Source organism: Mytilus trossulus, chromosome 1 (assembly GCF_036588685.1).
Source record: "Mytilus trossulus isolate FHL-02 chromosome 1, PNRI_Mtr1.1.1.hap1, whole genome shotgun sequence".
Taxonomy (NCBI): Eukaryota; Metazoa; Mollusca; class Bivalvia; order Mytilida; family Mytilidae; genus Mytilus; species Mytilus trossulus.
Genome location: NC_086373.1, coordinates 80623755 through 80637415, shown reverse-complemented (window position 1 = coordinate 80637415; position 13661 = coordinate 80623755). Strand labels below are relative to the sequence as shown.

The 13661-nt window shown below is 32.1% G+C and overlaps 2 protein-coding genes across 2 annotated transcripts; both read left to right on the top strand.

The window, feature by feature from the left end:
- The first annotated feature begins 1092 nt into the window (after positions 1-1092).
- LOC134710396 (uncharacterized) lies at positions 1093-8105 on the top strand. The gene is made up of 3 exons (XM_063570754.1): positions 1093-1266; positions 4444-4557; positions 7824-8105. Exons 1-3 carry the CDS (start codon positions 1124-1126, stop codon positions 8044-8046), a joined length of 480 nt encoding a protein of 159 aa, XP_063426824.1. The 5' UTR covers positions 1093-1123; the 3' UTR covers positions 8047-8105.
- Positions 8106-11274: 3169 nt separating this feature from the next.
- LOC134710386 (potassium voltage-gated channel protein Shaker-like) lies at positions 11275-12951 on the top strand. Its single transcript, XM_063570744.1, has one exon. The coding sequence runs from the start codon at positions 11423-11425 to the stop codon at positions 12761-12763; it is 1341 nt and encodes a 446-aa protein (XP_063426814.1). The 5' UTR covers positions 11275-11422; the 3' UTR covers positions 12764-12951.
- The last annotated feature ends 710 nt before the right edge of the window (positions 12952-13661 follow it).

The window sequence follows — 13661 nt, the reverse complement described above, 5'->3', positions numbered from 1 at the left end:
CCAAAAACTTTCAGAACCTGAAGCGGGACGAACATACGGACGAACGGTACGACGGACAAACAGACCCACAGACGACCAGAAAACATAATACCCCGCCCCTCTACTATCGTAGGTGGGGCATAAAAAGTAATTAAAAGTGTCTAAAATAGGAGGCGCAAATGATTTTTTTGTCCAAATACAAAGTTATAATAGCATTGAAGAAAAACTGTTGCAGTAACTGATGACACTGGTGACAGAATACACCAATTTCTAGACATGCCATATCGTTTTCTGGTGACGCCGGTAAAAATCTTAAAACTCAATTGTAACTCCCCTTAACCCCCCCCCCCCTTTCCCCCCCCCAAAAAAAACCAACTCCGGTCTAATCGGTAATCAAATGCGACAAAGAAACACAATTACAAGCTTTAAGAATACGAATCAGTATAAGAATTTTATTAGTCTAAACTCCAAGCAATGGGATTACTAAAATACAAAACAAAAACAAACAAACAGACAGACAGGCATATTAATTCAAAAACGATAGACGATAAACACTACAAACATGTAGCATTGAAAGAAAAAAATATAGATTATTGATATTCATCATAATACTATTTTTGACAGCATGCCTCCTCTTTAAAATTATCAATTCAAATAGTACCCTTATATACATGTATACGTGACATTATAAGTTAAACCATCAACTACACTGTTCATATATATATATATATATTGACATTATAATAATGTTGTTTCTCTCATTATACATTTCACTTATATAGTTAACAATGATAAGTAAAATATCACATTCTTTGCAGGAAAATATAAAATCAAATTATTTTTCTTCACTCATTGAATTAAAACTTGGGACAATGCTAGAAATTTCATTAAACATTTTGATCCTAGTTTTATTAATTTCTGAACATGTTATAATAAAATGAAATTCCTTTTCCACCTCTTTATGGCATAACGAACATATTTTATTTTCTAAAGCTGTTGTGTTATATCTACCGCGTTCAACAGCCAGCATGCTATATGTAAAAGCGTAGGATTTTAACGAGAAGTTCCCTGAACAATGGTGTGACGTTATAATAAAATCTCTATAGCTACATATAAGCAGAAGACGTTTGACCACGTTAGCGCAATGAAGAAACTACAGTTTGCAAAAGTCGCACCGCTTGGAGTGAAACCGTCTGAAGATTATGATAAGAAAGGGTTATCGATTCAATCTGAGTGTCCCAAGGATTTATTTCTAGCTAAAAAGGGATACCAACAAACCAAACTCTCGTAAGTTAAATCTATCAGTATTATGGTGGCACGTTTTTCCTTTCATATTTTCTCATAGTAAAAATTCAAATTTGGATGAAACAGAGGTATGAAAACGATAAAAACGGAAAACAACGCTTTCTTCTTTAAAGATGCTATGAATATAAATAAAATTTGGACACGTGGTATGATTGCCAATAAGACAATTATCTAAAACGGTTCCAATCTACAAAATACTATACCATTTTCGTTAAAATAAAGTTCTTTTGATATTTTAGTCGTTCAACCACTATATCTGCCTGACAGAGGAAGAAAAGTTGTGGTTTTACCTTGTCAAAACCATTTAGCAGGAATGTTGTGACCTTGTTCATTGGTTATAAATAAATAAATGAAAGTAAACTAAGTTTTTGGCGGCGTCTATGATCACCAAAAATCACTCATATAGTTTGAATGGATCATTTATGCTGTAAATACAACTGGGTCGACACCTATGTTGGTGGACTGGTTAATCCCATTACTTTGGTACTGGCATGTATAGCTCCGATTCCTTATCAAAAATATGTTGTCCACGAGCATCACTAAATAGACACTAATAATCGCAATGCGCATCTTATGCAGCTAAATTGGTCTCGCTAATGTTATTATGTATCTACACTAATGAACAGGATGCAGTTCCCTTGCATTTCTGTTTCGGTTAATGCATGGACGTTTCATATAGGTCTCTTAGAAAGAAATTATTCATCAAAACGAACAACATTTTTATAAAATGTTTAGAAAAAAACAGCAGAAAACACTGATATTCTGTTTTGCGAGGAGTTCTAAAAAGGACTTCCTTTGTAAATGTCAAAGTCACAAAAAGAAAATAATAAGCGTTTATTTGATAAAATGTGCCTTTAGAATATATATAAGGATTGCCATGTTCCATTTATTTTTATAGTATGATAAAGATATATAAATATTTCAACATTAATCAGATTTTAAAAACAATAACCTTTTAAACCTATATCTGAAAAGGCTAGCTGGTTTATATGATATCATCGGCTAATATATATGCTTTTTCCGTATATCATATTCTTAGTATGTACTTCTTCCGTATGTGATATTCTTACATATATATATATAATTCTTCCGTATGTGATATTCTTATACTTCTTCCGTATGTAATATTCTTATATATGTACTTCTTCCGTATGTGATATTCTTATGAACCGTTGTAATTAGTTACTTTGCCTTGTTTTCGGGGGGGGGGGGGGGGGGGGGGGGGGGGTTAGCATATTAAAAGTCATGTTCGACTTGTATTGGTTGATGGCCATTTTTCTGGAGAGAAAAAAAACCAGCATAACAACAGTCAGATGATATGAAAGCGGCTGATCTGACACAATAAGCGATTACACTTTCTCTTGAAAAAAGAAATATAACAGCAGTGAAGTGACCTGACGCAATAGTTTTTAATAACATTTACAGATATTTTAATTTCTTGTTACACTCACTTTTGAGATCCTTGACATATACTTTTACGAAATTTCCGTCCAACATGTTTAACCCGGCTAAATTCTGTATGTATATATATATACTAGAACACACCCGTGATATCGCGGGTCCGTGACTGAATTAGAGTATATAACTATGCGCAAGCCTTATTTTAGTATTCTAGTAGTATTGTCATCTGATAAAGTCATGCCGATTATAAGATAACACAGTTTTCTCTGCTTTCAAATCTTTCTGTTTTAACCCGTCGAATCAATTATTGGTAATATTAATTATTTGGAAAACAAAAGGTTCTGGAACGGAGTATTTTTTAATCAACAGCATTGTAATATATTAGTCCTGAATACACCGTTTGATGGTGCGCCTGTCAGATGCGGAACGTACAGATAAGGTAATAGGTAATAGGTAAGAGGTGAATATACTATTGATATCGGTATCGGACTCGACCCGGAACTTTTTAATTATTGGCAACATTAATTACGTGGAAAACAAAAGGGCCTGGAGTGGTGTAATTTTTAATCTACACCTTTGTACCATATTAGTTAAATATAAAGTTGAATTCTTTGATTCGTCGTTTTTACGTGATGACGGCTGACAAATTCGACCTCGTAATTTTAGTATTATAGATATATGCCTGTTCTAAGTCAGAAGCCTGTACTTCAGTGGTTGTCGTTTGTTGCTGTGTTACATATTTGTTTTTCGTTCATTTTTTGTACATTAATTAGGCTGTTAGATTTCTCATTGAATTGTTTCACATTTGTGATTTTGGGGCCTCTTATAACTGACTATATGATATGGGCTTTGCTCATTGTTGAAAGCCGAACGATGACCTATTGGTTCTAATTTCCGTGCTTTTTTCACTCTCTTGTGAAGAACTGCCTCATTGGCAATCATACCACATCTCAGTCTTTTTTTATATTTTGCAAAGATTTTTTTATCATTTAGAGATTTTTATTGCACAATTTTGAAATGCTGTTTTCCGTGATTTTTTTCTGTTTTACGGATAAATGGTAGCATGGATACATGGTTTATATTTTTTTTGTAGTTTTTTGTAGTTTTTTGTAGTAATCATTTTGATAGTCTGTGATTAATTTGTTGAGACATCAATCACTATGTCACTTTTCCATGAAATGTAACGAAACTTGGACAGAACCATCTGTAAGATTAAGATCAAGATATAAAATCTGATGACATGTTTTCCCCTTCATATTTTCCTGACAAACGTCAGTCACAATTACACTTTAAATCTGTGACAGCAGCTTCAGCAGGCGAGACATTACGTTTTCGTTGGATCCTTTTACGACTTTCTTCTTTCAATCAATACTTAATGGGATAGCGCATATACATGTACTAGTCTATGATAACGAAATGCATCATTTCTATTTCTATAACAAAGATGATCTGTAAACCATCTATATACTAACTTGGCCAATAAGTTTATCAATAATTTTAAATTTACTTTGTAAAAGTCTGACACTTCATTTATATACGATATGAACATGTTAATATGGACACCCAGATGTTTTAAAATAATTATGACGTAGGACTTGAACAGACGCGAATAAATGTTTTCACACAACTTGCACATCAAGTAACTGTACATTTCCATAAAAACTACAGATGTTTAATCCAGTATATTATAATCTGTTTAAAGAAAGTCCAATATTTAAATCTCGTTTAACCGAGCTGAATGTTTATTTGTCTTTTTAGGTTTCTTACTACGGTACCACCTACGATGTCAGACGAAAGTCCGAAGTTCCTGAGGAAAATAGCAGATCATCGTAAAAATTTCCCGAATATATATAAAACATCGAGAAGGACAAGGTAGGTACATGTTCATTAAGACTGAAAGGTTAATATGGTAATTATTAAAGAAATGCACAAATCAACTAAACTTTTAGGTATACGACGTACACAAAACTTACTCTGATATGGTCAAACTCAACTAAACTTTCAGGTATACGACGTACACAAAACCTACTCTGATATGGTCAAACTCAACTAAACTTTTAGGTAAACGACAAACAAAAAACTTACTCTGATATGGTCAAACTCAACTAAACTTTTAGGTAAACGACGTACACAAAACGTACTCTGATATGGTCAAACTCAACTAAACATTTAGGTATACGACGTACACAAAACTTACTCTGATATGGTCAAACTCAACTAAACTTTTAGGTAAACGACAAACACAAAACTTACTCTGATATGGTCAAAATCAACTAAATTTTTAGGTATACGACGTACACAAAACTTACTCTGATATGGTCAAACTCAACTAAATTTTTAGGTAAACGACGTACACAAAACTTACTCTGATATGGTCAAACTCAACTAAACTTTTAGGTATACGACGTACACAAAACGTTCTCTGATATGGTCAAACTCAACTAAACTTTTAGGTAAACGACAAACACAAAACTTACTCTGATATGGTCAAACTCAACTAAACTTTTAGGTAAACGACAAACACAAAACTTACTCTGATATGGTCAAACTCAACTAAACTTTTAGGTAAACGACAAACACAAAACTTACTCTGATATGGTCAAAATCAACTAAACTTTTAGGTATACGACGTACACAAAACTTACTCTGATATGGTCAAACTCAACTAAATTTTTAGGTAAACGACGTACACAAAACTTACTCTGATATGGTCAAACTCAACTAAACTTTTAGGTAAACGACAAACACAAAACTTACTCTGATATGGTCAAACTCAACTAAACTTTTAGGTAAACGACAAACACAAAACTTACTCTGATATGGTCAAACTCAACTAAACTTTCAGGTATACGACGTACACAAAACCTACTCTGATATGGTCAAACTCAACTAAACTTTTAGGTAAACGACAAACACAAAACTTACTCTGATATGGTCAAACTCAACTAAACTTTTAGGTATACGACGTACACAAAACTTACTCTGATATGGTCAAACTCAACTAAATTTTTAGGTAAACGACGTACACAAAACTTACTCTGATATGGTCAAACTCAACTAAACTTTTAGGTATACGACGTACACAAAACGTTCTCTGATATGGTCAAACTCAACTAAACTTTTAGGTAAACGACAAACACAAAACTTACTCTGATATGGTCAAACTCAACTAAACTTTTAGGTAAACGACAAACACAAAACTTACTCTGATATGGTCAAACTCAACTAAACTTTTAGGTAAACGACAAACACAAAACTTACTCTGATATGGTCAAACTCAACTAAACTTTCAGGTATACGACGTACACAAAACCTACTCTGATATGGTCAAACTCAACTAAACTTTTAGGTAAACGACAAACAAAAAACTTACTCTGATATGGTCAAACTCAACTAAACTTTTAGGTAAACGACGTACACAAAACGTACTCTGATATGGTCAAACTCAACTAAACATTTAGGTATACGACGTACACAAAACTTACTCTGATATGGTCAAACTCAACTAAACTTTTAGGTAAACGACAAACACAAAACTTACTCTGATATGGTCAAAATCAACTAAACTTTTAGGTATACGACGTACACAAAACTTACTCTGATATGGTCAAACTCAACTAAATTTTTAGGTAAACGACGTACACAAAACTTACTCTGATATGGTCAAACTCAACTAAACTTTTAGGTATACGACGTACACAAAACGTTCTCTGATATGGTCAAACTCAACTAAACTTTTAGGTAAACGACAAACACAAAACTTACTCTGATATGGTCAAACTCAACTAAACTTTTAGGTAAACGGCAAACACAAAACTTACTCTGATATGGTCAAACTCAACTAAACTTTTAGGTAAACGACAAACACAAAACTTACTCTGATATGGTCAAAATCAACTAAACTTTTAGGTATACGACGTACACAAAACTTACTCTGATATGGTCAAACTCAACTAAATTTTTAGGTAAACGACGTACACAAAACTTACTCTGATATGGTCAAACTCAACTAAACTTTAAGGTATACGACGTACACAAAACGTTCTCTGATATGGTCAAACTCAACTAAACTTTTAGGTAAACGACAAACACAAAACTTACTCTGATATGGTCAAACTCAACTAAACTTTTAGGTAAACGACAAACACAAAACTTACTCTGATGTGGTCAAACTCAACTAAACTTTTAGGTAAACGACAAACACAAAACTTACTCTGATATGGTCAAACTCAACTAAACTTTTAGGTAAACGACAAACACAAAACTTACTCTGATATGGTCAAAATCAACTAAACTTTTAGGTTTACGACGTACACAAAACTTACTCTGATATGGTCAAACTCAACTAAATTTTTAGGTAAACGACAAACACAAAACTTACTCTGATATGGTCAAACTCAACTAAACTTTTAGGTATACGACGTACACAAAACGTTCTCTGATATGGTCAAACTCAACTAAACTTTTAGGGAAACGACAAACACAAAACGTTCTCTGATATGGTCAAACTCAACTAATCTTTTAGGTATATGACGTACACAAAACGTACTCTGATATGGTCAAACTCAACTAAACTTTTAGGTATACGACGTACACAAAACGTACTCTGATATGGTCAAACTAAACAACATGTTCAACCTAGAATCGTACAACAAAAGCGACAGTCCCGTTCAAATATTATAAATGTCATGTGAGTAAATAATAAAGTTGGATTTCTTCTTTCACCTTATACAGTTGAGACACGATTACTTTAAAATTTCGCCATTAATTTATTCGTAATTATCATGAGTATTAAATCAACAAAGTGGAGGGTGGAAATGTATATCATAGTAGTTGTTTCTTTGTTTGATAGGTTTATTTCTTTATCATATTCAGTAAATCTGAAAATGTCGAAGCAAATAGTATAAACAAAAAAATCAATTAAAAGACATGACACACATTAAAAATTAAGCGGTCCCTTTAAATCGCTTAAATAGCTTATATGGTTCTAAGTGGTGTTTGTATATATGCTCTTATTCACACACAAACGACATAGAACTACATAATTCTATAAAACATTGTTAATATGCTGGAAAGGTGTATTCAAAATCTAAATGTATTTATCAGCTTTCATAAAGAGTTTCTTTTCTGTTTTATAGGTCAGAAGATGTAGAAAAGGAGTTTTGTTCTGGGGATTTTAATGCGAGTTGTTTTGAGAAAAATGAACAAGCCAGCTGTTGTAACATAGCAGAAAATGCTACTACCTGTAACGACAGAATAGAAAAATTAGTTGTTAATAACCGAATTCTTAAATTTAGACTCATGTATTTACGTACAAAGCTTCGTAAACAATTGCGAAAGAATCGAGTATATCCAGCCTAAAACACGTTTCAATCAAATCAATGTGAAGGTTTATTTTTAAAATAAATTATGATTTTATATACACATCGTATTGGTTTTTTTTATGACGATAAGCATTTATGTTAGTTTCCACTATAAAATATGAAAGCGTCTAGTATGTTCAACTGAAAACAAGAATTTTTAAAGATTTAACTATTTAATGTCATATTTTCCTTCAGTCACAGTCCCTTATCTCAAGTTCTGTGACCTTCAGAACGGAAAATATTTCCTTTACGTTTTGGGAATGTTTTAAACTTGTTTCTTTTTTTTCTTTCTTTAATAGTATATATGTCTCGGTTTAATCCTACAATTAAAGTACACCTTCTCATACACATCAAATTGCACGGCCGCTCCTGGTGAATGAAACACAAAAGTGTTAATATCCCAACATAACATTTCTCCCTAAAACATTCGTACCTTTATCAAACTAATATAATAGTAATTGTCTGCTTTACCCTTTATTTATACCAGACATGAGATTTTTTTTAATATGATAATGATTCACCTTCCATGTTAATTACTCAACATTATGTTCGCAGTTTAATAAAACAACATGTTGGCTACTATATGTATTATCCTATATGAATTAAGTATACAATAGGGATGCTTTGTCTTTGAAATTATGAAAGTTTAATGACGTACTCGTCTAATACGGATCCAACATAAAACACCGGCACACACGGCTAATAAAAAATACTTAATTATTGATAAAGTCTTAGAGGATGGTGTAAATTACATTAAGGCGAAAAAAGTTATATCATATAATAGTTATATTCGATTAACATGACTGTTCCACTTACTATGTGACTAAATGATTCTGTTTTTTCCCGAACAAATGTTAACGAACATTGTGCCAATTTTCACAAACCACCGTTCAAAGTTTCGTCTTTTGAACTACAATATATGTAAATACTGGATGGTATTTCTTGGTAGGCACATCACAAAAGAATTATTTACATAAAAATGATCAGAAATTTTTCTTGATATTTACTTTTTTTTTTAAAGAATACTATAGAAAATAAACTCCTTTCAGAAAAATAAATTATATTTACATGACGCAGAATCTATGCAATTACAAATCTGTAATAACTAATAAGTTTCCTAACAAATATTTTTCATATTCAGGAGGCAAATAATTTTCTAATTATAAACCCCATTTAAATTATCACTCATCTAACAAATTGTCAACATTTTATTATTATGATCTTGAGAATGGAAATGGGGAATGTGTCAAAGAGACAACAACCCGACCAAATAAAAAACAACAGCAGAAGGTCACCAACAGGTCTTCAATGTAGCGAGAAATTCCCGCACCCCGAGGCGTCCTTCAGCTGGCCCCTAAACAAATATATACTAGTCCAGTGATAATGAACGCCATACTAATTTCCAAATTGTACACAAGAAACTAAAATTAAAATAATACAAGACTAACAAAGGCCAGAGGCTCCTGACTTGGGACAGGCGCAAAAATGCGGCGGGTTAAACATGTTTGTGAGATCTCAACCCTCCCCCTATACCTCTAACCAATGTAGAAAAGTAAACGCATAACAATAAGCACATTAAAATTCAGTTCAAGAGAAGTCCGAGTCTGATGTCAGAAGATGTAACCAAAGAAAATAAACAAAATGTATAGTAAATACTGTATCAAAACAAAACAATACGTATTTACCCCCCTTTTTTAAAATTTTGTACTGATATTTCAGTTGCATGATTGATTTAAGGAATGACTGTAATATTTTTTTTCTGTCTATGAAGAAATAACATAAAAAATGTAACATAAAAAATGTGGTGCACACTGAATAACGCGCGTAGCGGGTTATTTAACAGTGTTCATCACATTTTTTTTTATGTTATTTCGAATAGACAGAAAAAATATTACAGTCATTTCTTATAATTTAATTCTAAATTCCATTTTAAACCGAAGAAAACCATAAAAAAAAGATGATGACGTCACGGTCACATGACTAAATGATGTCTATGGACTCATAACAAAATAACGTCAGCCAATCAGAAGACGCGTTACATCCAAAATTAAATTATTCAAAAATGTATTCATAATTTACAAACCGTATATCTTAGATTTTATATTCGAGTTAATCATATTTGTGTTTCTTTATTTTTTTTAAAAAGAAAACGACTTGAATGTAATACTTTTTACTATCATCATTACTTAAATAATGTCCAGTACGCATATTTCATGAATACTTATGATTAAAACAATCTAAATATTTCAATACAAGATAACCGAATAAAATGTGTTGATACATAAAAGCTTCTAGGATATTTATTCGGGAAATATTTAGAATACAAATTGATCATGTATGTAAATGCAGGTTTCGTACAGAATTGAGAAATATATAGATGTTGGTAGTATACGAATATTATATAACGCTTATATTTTGCCCTTAGTTGATTTTTGTTGCTCAATATAAAGAAGTAGTAATTCAGATGTAATTAAAAGATTTTTTAAGATGAGGGAAAGAACTGCCAGAATTATATTGGATGCACCAATACTAACACCTACCGTAAATGCATTTCATAAAAGAGCTAATATGGTCAAATTTCAAATCTAGGATTTTTAACATAAATCGATTCGTGTTTATAAAATACTCAATAATAAAGCATCTAATTTCCTAAAAGGCTATTTTGAAGAATTATAAACTTACACAGCATTTGTGAGGTCTAATAAAAATTCGATGAAAAATCTTTCACAAATAGCTCCTAAATACTTTGGAATAACCTTTAAAATAAAATAAAACTGAGAAAATATTGGTACTGTCAATAAAAAAAACTTGTGAATTAATTTTTTTTTAACCTACATTGAACTTTTGATGTCGTCCCTAAATAAATAAATCAAAAGTCAACTGTATACCGAACACATCTTTCATTTTGAGCATTTTAATCTTAAACTTTACTATACATATGATACAGTAATATGCGAGTTAACACTATGAATTGGCATGCGATTACATTACCAATATTGGAATTACAGTCTTATAGGTACATTTAATATGTTTATCTTTGTTAATAAATTGGTCCTTTGAGAGAAGCTATACCACAATATTATTCCCTTTTTATTATTTACCATATGACCTTTACTAAATAAATAATAATGTCTTGACGAAAGCAAGTTACGTGTTACAAAGTACACAAGTTAAATACATTAATAGGTTAAATGTGATAATCCAACTAGCCAAAAGAGATTGTCGAAGTTATAGAGTGTAAACTTTAATCGTAAATGTACTGCAGTTGGATTTGTTATGTGAAAGGATTAAGGCATTAATGAAAACTAAACCAGAATGTTGTCATAACCTAGGACGTTCATTCATTGGAACATTTCTATATATTTTTTGGAACTATGCATGTAATAACAGCACAAAATACAAATAATGACAAACGTTTCCTTTCTGGAAATCATTATACAAGTAACCATGTTGAAGACGGCAATAGCGGTAATGGATCGGACTCAGACGAAGCCTCACAAGACGACATCAACGATTTGACACATCATTTTTTGTTGGAATGTGACGAACACGTTTGTTCCAGAGATACTTGTAAACGGATCACCCTAAATGTTAGTGGCCTAAGATTTGAGACACAAGTCCGAACACTGAAACGACTGCCAGAAACATTACTTGGCAACGATGAAAAACGCAAAAAATTCTGGGATCCAAATAGAGGTGAATATTTTTTCGACAGACATCGACCTAGTTTCCCTGCTATCTTGTTCTTTTACCAGAGTGGCGGTAGGCTTGTTAGACCTATGGAGGTTCCTACAGACGTCTTTTTAGGGGAAATACAGTTTTTTGAAATGGGGAGAAGTGTAATAAATTCGTATATGAAAGCTGAAGGATTCATAACGGAGACTGAAAATCATGTTATGCCAAAAGGCAGTCTGAGTAAAAAAGTATGGGAATTTCTTGAGTATCCAGAAACATCTGTAGCTGCTAAAATCTTTGCAGGTGTTAGTGTAACATTTATTGTGCTATCTACCGTATCTTTTTGCGTTGAAACGTTACCAAAGTATAAAAATGTTGGTTGTATAAATGTTACAACGTTGGATGCCAATGGAGTAAAGGTGGAAAAGTTAGTTCCTAATTTTGGCCACCCACTTTCAGTCATCGAATCTGTAGTAATAGCTTGGTTTGTATTAGAACTGATACTCCGTTTCATCTTTTGTCCCTCACGTATTGCTTTTCTAAAGGATCTTATAAACTGGATTGATGTTGCAGCCATTTTTCCATACTTTGTATATCTATTTATGTATGCCGCTTCCGGGAAATGTAAAGTCGAACAAGATTCTATGGCGGTATTACGTGTTCTTCGTGTTACCAGAATTCTTAAACTGAGCAAACATTCGGAAGGACTTCGGATCCTTGGAAAAACTTTAAAAACAAGTATGAAAGAATTATTTATGTTTGTACTATTTTTAGGGATTGGAGTTATTATATTTTCCGGTGCGATGTTTTATGCAGAAGAATCTATTGAAAATACACAATTCACAAGCATTCCTGCTACATTTTGGTGGGCAGTCGTTTCTATGACAACTGTTGGTTATGGCGACATGTATCCAGAGGGCGTTCTAGGAAAGCTTGTCGGAAGTATGACTGTGCTGATGGGACTTCTAGCAATTGCACTTCCAGTACCTGTTATTGTTACAAATTTTAATAACTTTTACCGATCTGCTAAAAACAATTAGCGAGCTTATTCTTACAAATGGAGACACTATGATCCGGTAATTATTCTAGCCCTCGAATTCGTTTTAACAAAGTATTATAAGTCTTTCAAATATATTTCTGTCAAAATTCACAATCAGTCTTTCAAAAGTTAGTATTTTTTTATTTTTGATATTTATCTTAGGCCCACAAGATCTTAAAATTATTAACAATTGATATAAACAATCACCATCCAAAAAATACATTTTGCTACAGGATATAGACTTTAAGCAAATATATATTCCATAAATGTGTCTAATTATATCCTTGTTTCAACGTTTTCAAAAGATTGATCAATTTTACTTTTTTTTCTCGCAATTTCAGGGGTCAAATGATGATGACTCTTACCTCCTTCCTAGAATTTTAAATGCATCTAAATTTCTATTTACATAATAGTTTACTAAAATCGCTCATTGCTCAACCAATGCTTATTTCATGAAGACTTTCTGTAGTTTCTTTACCAATAAAAATGTAATTTCTCCATGATTTTATATTCATGCATACATTTGTATCCTGTTACAATAGGATTTCACATTTACAATAAACATCTGCGTCATGAGCGCATGATACGCCCGACGTCTTGTGTGGAAGTTTTATGCAATAATCATAAATATAAAAAGTTTTAAGCATTTATTGAGTATTTTGTAAAACAGGGGAGTTTTTTTTTTACATGTCCCGCCGTGTCTCAAAAACAAAGTAATAGTACTATTAACCATATATTGTTTTTGAGACACGGTGGGACATGTGAAATTCCCCACCCTGTTTTTTTTTTTATAAAAAAACTTTTTACAAAAAACTGAATATCACTAAAATAAAATTTCGAATCAAAACCAAAAAGTATACAGATCTTTAGATTAATATAACAAAGAAGTGTGCCAAGTT

Coding starts and splice junctions, on each gene's coding strand:
- LOC134710386 (XM_063570744.1), top strand. CDS start 11,423: ATGCATGTAATAACAGCACAAAATACAAATAATGACAAACGTTTCCTT.
- LOC134710396 (XM_063570754.1), top strand. CDS start 1,124: ATGAAGAAACTACAGTTTGCAAAAGTCGCACCGCTTGGAGTGAAACCG. Junction 1,267..4,443: donor TACCAACAAACCAAACTCTC/GTAAGTTAAATC, acceptor TTGTCTTTTTAG/GTTTCTTACTACGGTACCAC. Junction 4,558..7,823: donor AAAACATCGAGAAGGACAAG/GTAGGTACATGT, acceptor TCTGTTTTATAG/GTCAGAAGATGTAGAAAAGG.